General features: G+C 35.6%; 1 protein-coding gene across 2 annotated transcripts in view; it reads right to left on the reverse strand.

The window, feature by feature from the left end:
* Window positions 1-17,527, reverse strand: part of LOC113228837 (protein kibra) — an 85,277-nt gene that overhangs the window by 14,883 nt on the left and 52,867 nt on the right. The window contains exons 1-4 of one of the 2 annotated variants that reach the window (XM_026462245.1): window positions 11,017-11,600; window positions 4,212-4,320; window positions 1,311-1,485; window positions 205-1,050 (exon numbers count right to left, since the gene is read on the reverse strand). In XM_026462245.1, coding sequence (XP_026318030.1) covers window positions 205-1,050; window positions 1,311-1,485; window positions 4,212-4,320; window positions 11,017-11,583 — 1,697 coding nt within the window. In that variant the 5' untranslated portion in view covers window positions 11,584-11,600. Of the gene's footprint in view, window positions 1-204; window positions 1,051-1,310; window positions 1,486-4,211; window positions 4,321-11,016; window positions 11,601-17,527 lie in introns of those variants that run through there. The other variant, XM_026462247.1, reaches the window with a different exon arrangement.

A 17,527-nucleotide genomic window follows, 5' to 3' on the forward strand; every position in this document is an offset into this window, starting at 1 on the left:
CGGAAAACCAGATGTTTAAAAGTTCCAGCAAAACTAATTTTAATAAGACTTTTATAGAGCTTGAAACGTCCGGAAGAAATAATTTCAATTACAGTTTGTAGCAATCGCGAAAACCTAAGAACTCGATATGTAATTCGAAAAGATAATATAAAAACTTATATGGTTCAAAATTTAAGAAGAGAGAAGAAGAAAACTTGAACACACCTTTCAACTCTTCTGTGCAGATCAACCATATCAATAGGTTTATCAGCTTGGAACGAGCTGGCTATCTGTGGTCCACCATAAATATCGGTAAAGCTGATCCCAGAACTTAGAGAACCTTTACTACTCGCCGTAGAAAGAGACCCCAAACTCGAACTACTTGATACAGACAGTGTACTCGCTGACAAAGTCTTCAACTGTCCTTCTAAAGTTGTCATCGACGTTAATGCATCTTTCAACTGTTGTAATAATAACTGCTTCTCTTCGTGTAGTCTTAGTCTATCTGCTATACATTTATTGGACATCTCGAAAGCATTCTTCAAGTCCTGCTCTAATCTCTTACATTCGGATTGAATATCACTCATTTCTTGTTTGGACCTCGTCCTTGGAGTTATACTCCTGAGTTCTCTTAATAATTGTTCCTTCTCTTGGAAAAGTAACAAGCGGTCTTTGTCGGACTCCGCTTGGCCAGGTTGGACTTTGTCTTCTAAATCAGCTAGTTGTTGCTGGATCTGTTGTATCCGCTTTCTAGCTTCATCGTATTGTAGGCGAACCCGCGCCATTTCTGCCAACCTAGTACCAATGGGTACCAAGTCAGCGCATAAGTCAGTTTGTGAGGCAGTGCTTAGTTTTTCTTGAGGAATACTTAATGTGGATAAGTCAGGGGATGCATCACCCAATTGCAACCTTGTAAGGTCGTCTTTGAGTTTTGCTAGAGATTGCATGAGATCTGCCTTCTCTTTCTCACCAGAGATGAGAGACTTTTGAATGTTCTTCAGTTCGGTCATAATAGCTTGAGCTTCGGTAATGTTATAACAACCTTGTTGGGTGGTAAGCTTCTGTTCCACTCTGGAAAGTCAAATAAGTGCTGTAAGTTTAAGGTTACCACTTAGTGACAATAACATACAAACATAATAAGTCATTTGTAACTCTTAACAACAATTCTCTGATCATTAAACAAGGTTTTCAATCCTTTATCGTCTTCTGTATTTTAATACCGCCCCACAATGATCACAAGTTTTTTTAAACTGTACGTATGCCTGTTGTTCGTAAATGTATATTGGTTTTGGCAATCAAAAATGTATGTTATATTGTATAAGTATACTAACTCAGTCAGAGTGTCAACACCGCGTCTCGCACTGGCGACCTCAGCTCTGGCCTGACGAAGCTCCTTGCGTAGCTGAGCGACGCGACCCCGGGCTTGACTTACTTCCGAGCGAAGCAAGTCTGGGTCGTGACGAGACGTAGTGGAGGTTGTAGTCATGGAGGTCGTTGATGAGCATACTGGAATGAAAACAGCTATTGAATACCCTAATAGCTTCATCGTAGGTATAAATAGTGCTAGAAAGGCGTACTTATGATAACGACCCGGAAATAAACCTAATTGTTATGGTAGTATAATAATAAAAACGTAGATGGCGCTAATTATAATCAGCTTCTCCTTACGATTTTTATTTTAAATCAACGCCCTCTATGTTATTTATAAGTAACAGCTCCTATGGAATGCAATTGATATACGAGTAGTAAAAATTGCTGGACCGACGACATAGCATTGAATCTTGTATTATTTTAGAAAGGCCATTGCCCACAACTTTACACCAAACCGAGTCCCAGAATACATTATAGCAAAACAATGTTATAGAAGCTAATAACGTGCAATACGTATAAGGTAGATAAGGTTTAATATATCAATACGAACAGGATTTTACTCATGTTTTTCTCGTAAACAAACATGAGTACGTAATTTAAAAGATCGGTTTTGTTATATTTGAATTGAATTCAATCTAGCAACGCCAATATTTGCATACTTATTATTAAAAAAAACCTATCCGATTTAATTCTCGCGGTACAACAGAGAACTATCAGAGAACAGGAATAAAAATCGAAAATAAATTAAACTCAATGTTTTTCAACCAAGTAAGAAGATGATTATGGGCGAGATATCCACGTAGTAATCTTGGCCATTTGCAAACGTAATATCCGTTCGTACGATCTTAAAATTTATTACCGCATTCGCGCCGAAGTGTATCAGGTTTTAAAATTCATGTGTGGACGTGGAAAAAACCAAAATATACCTATACATTACTCAATAGTATTTCCCAAATGAGGAAACAGACTTTTTTTAATGTACCAGATAACAACATCAACTTAGCCCACCTTATTATAACTAGCATAATCGCCATTTTTTAGAAATTGAGTTATTAACATTTCTGGGATCAGCTAAGTAAGATCTACAACCTCCTCTATTCGGTTTTTTATAATATCTTACAAAGTTTCAGTATTATTAATTAATAAGTAAAACAAACGTATAATTGACATTTTTTTAGGTGCCATTATCTTGAAAGTTACCAAATTGCAAATGCTTTCGACAAAAAAGGCAAAATTGCCTGGTTTTAAACGCCAGCAGCTTGATTTTGATTTGCCTCTCCCGATCAGAAACTTGCGTCGAGGCGCATAATTGCGATTAACAACTTTAAAAATTTTTATTAAAAACTTTTGACATTTCTAATCGGAACGATAGTTGATTTAACATATGTACAAATTAGAAAAATGTAGAAGGAATCAGGTTCATCTTCTCGCTCAGAAATCCACCTGTTTTCGAGACTAACCTCCTATCCCTCTATTTCGATCTGAATCAAAATCAGCACACAGACCCAATTTAAAAAAGTTCATTTCCCAAATTAGTCCTACCGAAAATCTAACCCGGGACAACCTCATCCAGCGCCCACAATGTACCTAAACCATCGAAATCGTCTCACTCTAGTTCAAGTTCAAAAGATTATTTACTTTCAATACAGGATCTTAGCTTTATTGTTATACAAATTGGTTAGTTTTTGAGACGATTTATCACGTCGTGGCTTTTCGCGATTGTCACGCATAGGATATGAAACTATTTCTTCGGATCGTTCGAACGAACGTTCTACACATCCAAACTAAAATAATAGGAAAGACTTTATGGGGCTTTGGTTTTAGATTTAGAGTCTTTGGCCATCGGTTTGTAAGTTAAATTCCAAAACGCTATGGTCTTTTCCTATACAAACGTGCTTTATGTTGAAGGTTCTGAGTTTAATTCCTACTGGGAAAGCCGCACTATAAAAAAACTTTTTGATTCATGTGGAATTTTGTGACTAATTGTGGATGAAAACATCCTGTTGAAACCTACCAGTCTAACTCTAACATAAATCATACATTTATTGCAATCATGTAGTAGATTTGGTGTACATTTAACAACAACATTGTCAGTATTTAAACATTAACCCCGTTAAGGCACCGCAACGTAATAAGATTCATAATTATTATCATAAAAAGTTCTAAATTCATTCACAATTCACATTACATTATCATATTCATTATACATAGATTCCTTTTTATGTATTCATAGTGTTAGTCAATTTATTGTTGTCCTTTATTTATTATTAACTCTTCCAAAGTCCCGTGCCCAATTGAGGGACGTGTGTAGGTCATGATGATGACATACTTTAAAGTGTATGTGTGTATGAATAAACACACTTTAATACTTTAATAATACATTAATAGATCATTCTGAATTTGTTTTAACCATAGGAGGGAAATTACCAATACAATTAGGCGGGAAATTACCGAACGTCACTTTGACACATCACGTGACTGTTCGTTATGTTATAAATTAATTTTTTAATAATTGTGTAATTGTATTTTTAAAAATACCGCTTGCCTATGTTGTTTTCTAAATGTGGATATTAATTACTTAAAGGCATTTGAATATTTTTTGAATAACTAAATAAATCATCATCACGTACGTTGCTCTGATCCCAAACTACAGTACCACAAACATAGACTAGAGACAATGTTAGTTTAAATATTAATTTTCTACATTGACCCGTCCGGGGATTGAACCCGGGACATCAGAGATCGCGACGCCATTGAAATGTAAGTCACACGACCATGGAGGTCGTCTAAGTCATCTTTTAAATAACTATAACAGTAATTAATCAGTGAATACCTGTTATTAAAAAAAATCAGATACTTACAACTGGTTCTGGAAGCTGCCAGTGTGGAAAGCGCATTGTTCAGATGCTTGTACTCGTCTTGAGCTAAGCATAACCGCTGCTTCTTCACATCGTACATTTCCTTCTTTGCCTATGGACAATGACAAAGCGTTCATTAATTTTTCAGATAATAAACAAAACATCACATACATCTTACGAAGGGTACTGGTGAAATGATTTTACACACATGGGACTTGTCCACATTATGTCTCAGGGTGACATTTATTATAAATATTATTTCTTTTTGGCTAAAGTTATTTGTTATCAACAAAGAATACAATAAGTATATATAGCTAAAGTTATAATAATATAATATTATATAATATATAATAACATACAACAATATAATAAACATAGGCGGATATAATAGCTTCCTGTGATATGTCATGATAAAAAATTAAAAATGCATCCTTTTTTTCAAGAATATGTTCTATAGATCAAAATAATAGTATTTTAGTAGCAGACGTAACGTATGCAACTAATAATAATAAATACAATAATAATAATAATAATAATAATAATAGCACGTAAATATTTTAAAACAGTCGTGAAAACCTAATGGTGCGTACAGATTCATAGCGCATTCGCTGGATCTGTACGATCTGTACCTAATACTAATAATAATAACTAAATAATACATATTTCCCTGAAAATGATGCCCTTTCTACAACACATCGACGATATATTCTCGTTTATAAACGGATAATTAAGTATTATGTATAAATAAAAATAATCACATTATTCCCAATAAGATCCATTCGGTTTTCTTTTTTTAATTATCGTATTTTTTTCAATTACACAATTTTGAGTTAAGACATTATTTGGTTTCATGTGCGATAAATTCGATATTTTCGTGCAAAATATGATTATTTTAATGTTTAAATGAGTGCTCATTTGACTTTCATATCACCTGATGGAAAGTAACGAATAGGAGGTCGCCTATAATCCCTATTCTAAAGGCTCTAGTCATAGTGTTCAGGTCAGTTATTTTTAAATAAAGAATCTAAAAAGAAGAAAAAATCATAATATAATCTACAGTAACAAAAAAGATTTCAGTTTTTCGAAGTGATCGCAAACTTTTTTTGATGTGTGTACGTCTAATCCCTCGACTATAGAAATGGGATAGCGAAATGATTTTATGCAATTCGGTCGCACACACTCCGTGCCATAATAATTATTAGGTAGTTCTCAAACCGTATTGTTTATTGTCATCACCATTGGCAACATATTACACGTCATTAGAGATCTCATCTAAAGAGAATGTACAGATGATGGTCCGCTAGACTGCCCCAATGCAATTTAAAATGCTTTCATTACAATGTTTCCATTCACCGTTAGCAAGATTACTACTAAACATTTAACAGATATACAACTAGATATTAAAGATTCGAACTGCCGACCTCATAATTAAGAAGCAAGCGTTCGTCTACTGGACTACCACCGCTATTAACCGACTTCAAAGAAAGGAGGAAGTTCTCATTTCGACTGTTTTTTTTGCATCTATATTACGCGATAACTCTTTGTGAACCAATTTTAATGATTACTTTTTTGTTGGAAAGAGGGTACCTCAATATTGGTCACATTTAAATTAATAGAAAATATTCCATCTTTAAGGATGGGAAACTAAGGGATGAATCCGGTTTGGCGAACTTTCCGGTAACCGATTTCAATAAAATTTGGCAAATAAATATAATTCCAAGAACTTTTGAAGTCGGTTTTTTCAATACTCTGTACTGATATTATTTTATTCATACTTAAATATAGCGTGGATTCCTATATCTAAGGTAGAAGCCAGCGCATTTCGCTCTTCAATTTCCTATTATTGATACAGATATCGAACAACTCAAAGCTGCTTAGCTAACTGCCACTGTGGCCGCATAGTTACCATGCTGGTCTGCCACGCAGAGGTCCCGGGGTCGATTCCCGGGCAGAGAAAAATATTTGCATAGCCTACACTTATTTCTCCCGTGAGTTTAGGTGTAATTTGCAGTTGTCAATGTGTGTTCATGGTACCCGCGACACAGCGTTTCCCTAGTGCGGGGCTATGACTGCGTGCGTTAAAAAAAGTCTTCAATCTGACTGAGTTTGAACCAGCGTCTGTTGCCACACAAGAGCCACCACTCTAACAACTACAAATGCGGCTACAGACGCTGATTCGAGTGACATCATAACAAGTGAAGTATTTTCACAAAAAGTATATAAATATCGTGATAAGAAAAACATTGCGTTAATATTACATTACTTTTTTTGACAAAATGGCTTATTATGATACATGGCTTCTATAGTAATAAAGAATATTTAGAATTTACAAATACTAATTTAATTTAATTAATCTGAAATGCAATTACTTTTAGAGGCCAAAATGTTTAATTCAATTAATATTTTCACACCTGCTTGCAGGTGGAATACAATGTTTTTGTGTATTTTATTTAAGATCGGTATAATTACTGTATCCTGGCAAATAAACGTTTCTATTCTATTTCTACGATGTTCAATAAAATAAATTTCTCTAGTTTCCTCCTATTTTATTTTAACGACTTATTTGCCTTAACGCCATCTATGAGAAATCTATGAAAGAGCTCAGTGTGTAGAGCGGTTGCCCTGGAAAGATCGAAGGAATTTTTCTGTGTTCGATCTTTGTATTAATAATTATAACCATTAAAATATGGTAAAAACATCACAATTTTCAATAAAATAAATATCTCCAATTTCCTTGAAAATGTTGTTTACAACTGTTTTGTAAAGATATGGGGTGTTAAAAACATTGTAAGGAAATTCTTTAGATAACGACTTTCTCCGAAATAATGTGTCTTCGTAATCGTGGCTTAAAAAAGTTTTCTTTGTACATTTTGTTCCGTTAATGTCATTAAAAACAATAATATAATTATAGTTTCATACATAGATAAGTGTTTTTTTTAATGAATGAACAGAGTACATTTTTTCCAGACTTGAAAACAAATTTGCAGTAACACTGTAATTATAATCATTGAGTGTAATCGATAAAAAAAATATCGATACGGTCGGATCGTTGAATCGGTTATTTGTTTTTTTTTAATAAGTCAAATACTGGTTACGGCAGCTAGCCACACAGACACGATGTGGCTAGATGGTTATATTTCTTACATTTTTCGTCAATTTTGCAATTGCAATTTCGCAATTTTCGAGAGATTTTTTAAATTTAAGTAAATTTGTTATAGAAAATAGTTAACGAACGTAGTTTACTACATTTTGACAATAAAGTAGTTAGAGATGGCGTTGAGTAGAGAAAATATTACGCTTAACGAGGTTTAACGTGCTTTTGATTCCATACGTAGAAGCGTTATATTTTTAGGTTAGGTACGTATCGTTAACAGCTAATATAATTTTTGCAGCAGAAGAGTAACTTTTCTGATAAAGAATCGTAATTTTCGACTTAAAAGCTCTGGAAAGACTGCACATGCAGTTCCATAGTCGTGAAAAATACTATTTTCGTTTGGTTTTTCTACTTTTGTTTTACCATAATATTAAGTGATGTGATGAACAAGTCGTGCGCGTGTTGGTAAGCGACACGCCTATACATACAGTGCCACTCAGAGCTTTAAATTGCAAAGATTTAAGGGCCATTGCGCCCGTCACTCTGAGACATAAATTGACAAGTCCCGTGTGCCTGTAATTTCACCAGCACCCTTACCCTTTCAAACCGGAACGCAAAAATGCTGTAATACAGTAATTCCCTGGACGAACTCGTTAATAATCTACCATTGTAATAATAACTGTGTCAAACTAGGGAATTCCTTACTTTGTGAGTACCAGAGTAACGGAAGTCACTCCGGGGCACACCCATCCAACAAGTACCAATTTAGAAAAGTTCATTTCCCAATTTGGTCGACATTTGTAAATTTATTACTACAAACAATTCGTCGCATTTAGTACAAACGGATGTACAGGTAAGGTACCTTTGAAAAAAGTCATTTACATATTTCATCTCGGAATTCACGTTTAATGATGTCATGTATGTAATGCATTAATGTCAATTGTAAATTATCTCCTTAAGTGTTGTAAGCTACGATTTTGCGTTAACAATTTTGACCCGACACTCGGCAGTTACTAAAATTTAAAAAATTGCTAACATTTTTATTTATCTGCAGGCTTAGCATAAGGGGAAATAGACGAAACTCAAGCTCGTAGAGTTATCTCCCTCTTCTCTACCGATTATGTCTCACCTCCGAACACGACGTAACAGAAGAGTTTCTCCTTTCAACCGTAGACAAAGTTTTCTCTACGCGTACTTTCTGTCTTCTGCCCCAAGGGTAGTAGAGATATTTCGCTATGACGATCTGTCAATAGTAAATGAAATTTGGCTGTCGTGTTAGGGGTCGCGCGACAACTTAAACCTCATAGCGCTTATGCTCGCGCCTGTAGAGATAATTCGTAGTGACGTCATTGTCGAAAGAAAATTGACAGTTCGAAGAAGAGATAATTGTCTTCGGACTCATACTAAGCCTAATGTAGTCTAAATCCAACCCCTAAAACGCATGTTGCCCTGGGTATATCTAATAAAGCCACATGTGATCATACGTCAAAAGTGCTTTTTGTGATAAAAACATCATGAACTCCATGAAACAAATTACTTGCATGTGAAAAACTAATTTCATTCGTTAACTTTTTAAACCTATTTCCTGAAAAGTTGTCATTTTGCAAATATTACCTTATTATAACCACAGGTGCTAAATTTACTCGTTTTTATAGTCTATTCATAGAAATAATTACATAAATTGATTGGTAACGCTAGCGACAAAGCTTCATTTAGCACACCATAATCGTAAATATTTTCTTGAAGACTGATCGTACCCAATTACTTGATTGTTTGTAACAATAAAAGGAAGAGTTGATAACAATATAATCTCAGTACAGAGTACTAAAAAAACCGACCTCAAAAATACGTGGAATTACATATAATTACCAAGTTTTATTGAAATCGGTTACCGGAAAGTGCGCAAACCCGGATTCATCCCCTAGTTCGCCACTATACGGGACTTGACACAGAGTATAATAAAAATAGGTTCTCATTACTCAAAGTATATTGAAAGAGAAAAACGCCTTGAATTAAAGAATAGCAAAATCAACCAATAAAATAATTGCTCCTTATACTAAAATTTAGGCGCTATTTATAAAAATGAATCTTCATGCGGGAACAGCCACCCTCAGAGGTGGATGATTTTATACAAAATTATATGGGACCACTATGGAGGTACCCTCTTTCCAAAAAAAAGAATCATGAAAATCGGTTCACAAATACCGGAGTTATCGCGTAACATACATACAAAAAAAACAGTCGAATTGAGAACCTCCTCCTTTTTTGAAGTCGGTTAAAAATAATTATGAAAACATGCTTTTTTACGACGTTATGTATTGCTAAGTTCCGGTTACGCAATAGAAATAGGAACAGGGAATAAGTTTGAGTTTTTAATGGATACTTTCAAAAACAATTTATAAACTTCGCTGCACATCCTAAGATACAAAACAGGAATATGACCACAATCGTAACATTAAATCAGTTTATTAGTATCAAATACCATTTTTATTTTAAGTTTCTTTATACATTCGCTCTTGTTAAAAAAACGTTCATTATCCCTGACAAATAATGACTACAAAATTTACTAACCCTTTTCATTTCAAGGAAATGAAGCTTTTTCGGATTTAAATCGCCTATATTTGTTTTTTCAAACAAACTAACTTTTAGGCTCTTTAGAGGTCCCATGGGCCCGAAATGTTGGTATGTTTAAGAAAAACAAAAACGCGCTTTAGATCCAAAAAAAATAGTTTCATTTCCAATGTATAACAACCGCGAAAGCCTAAAAACCTGATAGAGTTTTTCAATCGCGAATTAATATACAATTATTATACCTACTGATCAACCAGTCAAGTCTTAACCTAATACTGTACAATGATTGTTAAGTGCTGGTATTTATTTGTCCAAATGTTTTACACTTTTTTTTATTTTAGACTAGTTTAGTTACTTCCAGCTATTTTCGTTTATTCCCAGTAGTTCCATGTACTCAGTGCCACGTGGAACAATTGTAACCTTAACATGTCATAAGTATTTATTCCCATGCTATTTTAGTCGTAATATCTATAAATTTATTTGTTATAGTTTTTTTTAGATTTTGTGTTTATTCTGTATATAAACAGTGTGCTGCTAACCACATATCAACGCTCCATCAATATTTAAAATAAGGCTTGTTTAAACAAATATGTATTTCAAACAAGACCAAAATAAATACCTTGTGAAAACCGAGAAAAAATTAATTCCCCAGGCACCAAAAAGGTACAGTAATTTCAAAGGAAAAAAATTAAATTGCAGAGGTATTAAAAAGAACCAGACGATAAAAATAAGGCTCCCAATTTCAAAGTATTCGATAAAATAACCTCTCATTCGGTCAGTAAGGTCGAGTAGTTCGCGCACCCGTCCGAAATTCATCAAGTCACTACCAAAATTAACAAGTCATTAGACCGAATTCCGCGCCGCGTTTTTTGCGATTCACATAAATACAGTATAATGTTGAATGGGCAACAACTTTTTGCCTGGAATGCGTGTAAAAAGCAACCACGAGTACCTACATCATTTCAGACGCTCATATCCTGTTCTGGTTCGAGCCACGAATTATTAAAATCGACGCATCGTATTATTCGATACATTCGACGTCCAGCGCCGTATCTTACGCATTATTGAATACTTTTTGTCCAAACAGGTTTAGTGTATCCATCAGGCGCACATTGAAGCGATTGAGAAGTAAGTGATATTTACTGTAACAAGACGAAGCGATCCGGTAATCCTGGCGTGATGCTGCAGCCGGCTCCAGGTGTGCGGCGGGCACTGCGGAAATGTGCCGTTCCTACTAAGCACCTGAGTTGCCACGTACCCCTGCCCCTCGTAAAACGCCACTTCTGACACTGGCACTAATCTCACTTCCGCGGAACGAATTTGACGCACTGACAATATGTTCTCATAAATAGCTTCATCCTCCAAGTTTTGTCCTTCGGGGCACAACCGATACCCGAACTCGCGACTGATCTCGTCCAAGTTTGCGTACTCTGGCCGCTTTCGGAGCTCCTCGAGGTTTTGATACTGAGGTTCATCGCGCACGCGCAACCCGGGAGGGTGCGTCGAGGTAGGATCAACACGAACGCCGTACTCTGGGGGTTCTCGTACCATGCGTGCTAGTTTCCGGGTGCCGAAACACCCGCGGCACCAATTGTGTGAAGCGCCGACGGATGCTGCGCGAGCGCGGAAGGAGTGCGCGGGCGGCTCGGACTCGGGCCCGGGGGGCGGCGGCTGGGACCACATTGTGAGCGCCCGCCGCAACGGACACATCTTAACCCCCAAAAGGGCGCGCGTCGACTGGCGCGGGCGCGCGGAGCTCGGATGGCGCGCAGTGGAATGTGCCCGCGCCGCCGAAAGAATGCAATCTCGGGCGCATTTCGGAGGTCGATCTCTCCTAAGGGCCGGGGTCCGCTCCCGCTCCCGCCTCCGGCCACCGGCCATCTGTCGTAATAAGTTCGTCGAAACGCGCGACCGGCGAGGTCGAGGTGTCGCCGCCGTAACGGACCCCGACTAACCTCAGCCCTCGTCCTCTGCACGCGAATCATTCACGCATGAAATCAAGCTTACATTTAATTTAAAAACTCTTTTTCTATTTAACGAAAATCAAAAAATGCTTTTGACTCTAAGCTTTACGGGTAGTACTAAGACGAGAGCGATATTCCTTACAAGAAACATTAACTACTACAATAAACATTGTAATCGCTGTTAATGCGGCTGCAGGGGCGGCAGGCGGCGACAGCGGCGGGGAATGCAAAAAGCCGGTACTCATGAGGCGCGCCGGCGTAGTCTCGTCGCGCGGCACTTAGCGCGCGATTTTCTCAGATTTTCCGCGTAATCAATTTACGCGGTTAATAGAGGAGCACCGAGGGCGCAGGGTGCGGGGTAGCGCGGGGGATGTGCACCAAATGCAGGTAGACGAGCGCATTTTTGTGTTCCGGAATTCCTTTACGCGCATTTGCAATCCCGTCTTGACCAGAGTCTGCAAGTACTCTGCCGAGTGGACAGTACCTGCTTATTTGTTGCGGCGACGCTGATTTTGACAGGGTAGCATAAACGCCTACAACCAATTGCGTAAGGGACTTAAAAACTAGGCAAGTTTCTCACGTGTAGTGGGGACGCGCAGCCAAGTTTCTCACATGTAGTGGGGACGCGTAGCCGTGATTTTTTCCGCCAACTAGCCGCATAGCTCGCAAACTATGCGCAAACGCACGTGATTTTTTTAGATACACTGGAAAAATAACTCACAATTACTAATTTAAATTTTTAACTAGAACCAATGTGTACTCGAGAGATAATTTTATAAATCTTGAAAATTTACCTTTCACAGTACAAACAAAATAGTACTTTTAGGTACAAAGTATGTGTGCGTGTGCTTACGTTTTCTTTAGGAATCCTTACACAAACATTGCAAGATTAAATTACGCCATGTAAGGTAGTAAAAGATATTATATAACTTAATGTATTTTTATACTCATGGATATCTTAGAAAAAAAATCCCACCTTTGAATACCAAATTATATATCCACACAATGCAACCATAATACATAATTCAAAATACAAAGTATAACAAAAGGAAGCGAGAAGAGCTTCCTCTGAAATTGTTTTAATAATTATTATCTTATTGTTGGAATCCTTTGCCGTGGGGTATTCTACAGACTCCGGCGCATCTGCCTCCGTCGACAGGTTGCATTTCGACTCATATACACTTCTCTCTCTCATTCCTACGTCGTTATGTATAACTATCTCATTCCCACTTATGGTCGTCAGGAACTAATATTAAGTCTTTTTCTTCTCATTGCGTATCTGGCTGTAAACGACCGGGCTCAGAGTTTTCTTTTAGAAATGTTAGTTACTGGGTTTTTGTTTAGTGTTTATCGGTTTACATAATCGATAAATGTATTTTTATTATGAACCGTTTTCAAATAAAATCAAAACAAATCATTTTATTATTGTGTATGTACGTGTAGACGTTCCTAAATAACATTGTTGTCTCAGTACGTATTACCAATTTTATGGCATATAATTTAGGTACTTATTACCGAAGTAAAAAAAAATGTTGTGAGGAAACGTTCTGGTGCAGACTGAAGAACCTTTTATTGGAAAAGATCCTATACTCAGTAACATTCAAAGCACTAAATAAGGAACTAAATTATGATTTTTATTAATGAATTTGACATTCACCGTATTATTATACTTTAATATACACTATTCGTTATTATCAATTTCTGCCACAAAGCAGTAATGTCAGCATTACTGTGTTACGGTTTTGAAGGGTAAGAGTGCTGGTGAAATTCAGGCACATGGGATTTGTCAACTCATGTCTAAGGCGCAATGATAGTGCCCCTCAGATCTTTGCAATTTAAAGCTCTGAGTGGCACTGTAACTGTTATTGACATGCGTGTAGCTTACCATCAGACGCACGACTTGTTCGTCCCGTCATTTTGATGTTATAAAAAAATATATATTAAGAATCCATTTTACATTTCCTGTATACACTTGACATTGTTACTTTAATTCAATTATTTATTAGTTTCATTAATTATGTTGATTTGTATATGTACACTGTTGTGTACTTACGACTTACTTTTAAATGATTATTTATTTTTAATTACATTTTTTTTTAAATTTTGTATACATTTTACATAATTATAGTGCAACACAGACAGTTTCTATTAATTGCTTGGTGTTTAGTATACACTCTGCTTGCCGGTCTGATGCAGCAAGCGAATAGCTTTAAGGTGAAGCCTGAAAATCGGCAATGCTGAGTCTTCATCCTTTTTGTCAAATCTTAATTTTAATTTCAATTCCTAATAATATCATACTTATCATTATTTTGTCGTAGTTAACTATTATTTTATGTTCTTGTCATTTAAATAATCGCCGACTTTATAATATGCTTTCCTAGGCAATAAAAATACACTGTTCGGTTAAATAAATTAGGTAGTTATTTACATAAAACTGTTCTTCTTAGTGAGTGTGTTTTCGTACGAGTAAATAGCAGTGTTTGTATTGTCGAAGACATAACATATGTTTACCTACGTTGATTACTTACTACGATGAAAGATAACGCAATTTGATGTAATAATTTCGAATCTTAACATCTGTACATTCAAGCCTCCTTTCTTCATTGGCCATTCGTGTCAAGTGCCCAGGGTCCAAGTCTCAATGTGTGTGAATGCCAGGATTTTTTATGTTTGGTGTTCTGTTAAAAGTTAAGAATAGTGGCTTGTCTGTGGCTAGACATAGAACATTTAATATATAACCAGAAATAGAGACGAAATGTCATTTAATTTGTTTGAAAACTATTCTGCCAAATCATTACGGTGACAACCGTACTCCGATTGGCCAGCCCGAATTGACAGGTGTCGTCAATTGTTTCACTTCAAATCGACCAGTTTAACTTGAGCTTTGCTATAATGGACACAAATTGAAAAATTACATATTATATTAGCGATTGAATGTGATTCCGTTTGTTTTATAATTAGATGTTTTCCTGTTTTTCTCCACACTACCGAATGGAACAGCTACCCATTGTTAGAAATTTTATCTTTATTACAATAATTAGGAAATTAACCCTTTTTTTCCGGATTTAAATCGGGTATATTTGTTTTTATTGGTGAAAAGGGTCCTCTTATACTAAAGTACTCAGGGTCTAAAATAGGTTAAATACGGTTCTATGTAAACTGCATAACTGCAAAATTATGCTAAGGTATCAGGAGAATTAACTTTTTATCTGTCTCAAAAATGTCGGTAAGCACTTTATAATAACATTGATACCTTAAATTGGACTTCTGTTTATATTAAAATTGAAATTTGATAATCTCTGCGATGCATAGGAATTTCTTTCGAAGAAATTGTAATTTATTTCAATTTTATGTCATGTTAACTATCATTTGTGACGATCATTATCCCCTGACATTGGAATTTAAATATGAAATATGTATAGGGATAATTTTATATTATTAATAAAACATTAGATTTAATTTTTTTGTAAATAACCACAAAATTTCTATAGTATATCAATTGACAAGCGCTTTTATTTTCGTTAATAGTTTTCATAATTTACCATAGATTTGATATAAATCGAGAAAACAAATTCTATTTCTCACGACAGAACTTCTCAACTTTTTTTAATAGTGTTTATTACACTTTTTAATTAATTCGAAAGGTTATAAAATAAAGTAAAGTATAAAACAAAAGTTGATAGTAGATTTTTGTAAAATTCGAAACTCGAAACCAATAAAATAACGTAAAGTTTGAAACAAAAAGTTGGCTAGATAATGTCTGTGGGTTTTTTAAACTCGAAATTCGAAGCTCATAAAGTAACGTAAAGTATAAAACAAAAGGCTGACTAGATAATGTCGGTGGGTTCAGATCGGTTCGGTTCCAAAAACCCCGTGCTGGTTTTTTACACCGCGCGGGCGGAGGCTTGGATGCGATTAAAATTCCACAAATGCCTCACGCCCGCCGCCCGACCGAGATACATGTAGACTTTAGAAATTGTTTATGGTTCACAATTTAATTAAAAAATATATCGGCATTTCTCACTTAAGATTTTTTTTAAATTTAATATAAAGCTAATTTCTATAAGACGTGCAAAATTTTATCCGGAATACGAGATGTCCATTATATATGAAATTCATTAACTGTTTTTCATTGTGGTTAAAATTCTATAAAAAAATTGCACCATTCTTGTCCTAAACTCGCTTGATCAATTCCTTATTACCCTTCCTACCTAATTCAGACAAAACAATGTTTCTCTATATATATGCAGGTTGTATTAGGAAATACATATATAATATAGTTGACATAGACACCTAATGGAGTGATTATGATCACCGTTAATCATAGAGATTTCCAAATATAATCATACACAAAAACGCACATAATAAATAATAATACTATTGAATTTTTTGCTCTGTCCCGGTCTATACGATTCCAAGTGCGCGTGCGCACGCCACGGGCCCGTCCGAGAGCAATCTCCTGTAAGAAGCAAAGCCCACGGGCAAGCTCCGGCATTACCATATTACAGAAATGATTACCATTACAACATAATACCACGCAGCCATAGCCCGGAAAAATTGCTCGAAGCCAGAAAATAATTTGACGAACTGTAATTTTATAAATTTCGAACACCTTTTGCTTTGAATTAATTGGGAAATTGATTTTTTTTTCTTTATTACGATTCCTTAGGTGATTGGTCATCACTTTTTGAATTTGGAACTGTGTTTTTGACAGTTTAATTAATTGGGAACTATAGATAAAACATAAAACTGATAAAGAGTTTTTGCCTATATATTTAAATTAGCAAAGTTTTCTATATATTAAAAAAAAACTAAAGTAAGCCGCTAAGATTGAAATTAATGTCCATATATCTTATAAGTAATAATTAAAATAGACAACAATTTAAAAAACCAAAGGTCTATAGAACTTGTTAAATACCCATAAATAACAAATAAATAACCAACTTAAAAATGTACTTATACTCACTACTACAACCGAGTCTATAAAGACAAGATCTTGTAGAGAGAACAAACGTTGCTATAGCATGTTCTTAGAAGACGCGTGACTATACAAGCGCACCGTCCGTGGAACCATGCTGGGAATCGAACCTGGGACCGCGAAATCGGAGGTACATGCGACTACCGCTGAGCCACGAGACGTTCGTGATAACGTGACGAAATTTTGCCTTGCTATTGTGTAGGATCGTGATGACGTCAAACCGTAGCAAAAGGTACTTTAAGCTTGCAAATAATGATACCTCCTAGCATTTTTACATAGTGTTCACATTTACAACTTGAAAAATAACAGATTGATGAACAGCTCATTGTATTAGAGAAATAACAGTACTGTAAACTGGACGCAGCTCGTGTTGTATAGCGAGAGGTACTTTTTTAAACGTAAACTGGGATAATCTTCAAAAACTTGGTATTTATTGTACTTTTTACATATTTTCTTACTGAGATTACATATCGAACTATCAAGACGTTCTATTCTTTCTAATTTCCTATTTCAAAGCACATTCTAAATATAAAACTATATTCACTCAGCCAGTAATTCTACTCATAGAGTAGAGCCTAGACTACAGTACCTAGAAAAAACTGTTCTTCCTTTTCGGTTTGCGATGTTAAAATGTGTACCATATACAAATACCTACATTAATTTATAGTATGTTTATTTAATAACGCGCACACACTCATAGCCACGCACTTGG

This window comes from Hyposmocoma kahamanoa, unplaced genomic scaffold (assembly GCF_003589595.1).
Source record: "Hyposmocoma kahamanoa isolate Upper Pololo Valley unplaced genomic scaffold, ASM358959v1 244, whole genome shotgun sequence".
NCBI classification, from domain to species: Eukaryota; Metazoa; Arthropoda; class Insecta; order Lepidoptera; family Cosmopterigidae; genus Hyposmocoma; species Hyposmocoma kahamanoa.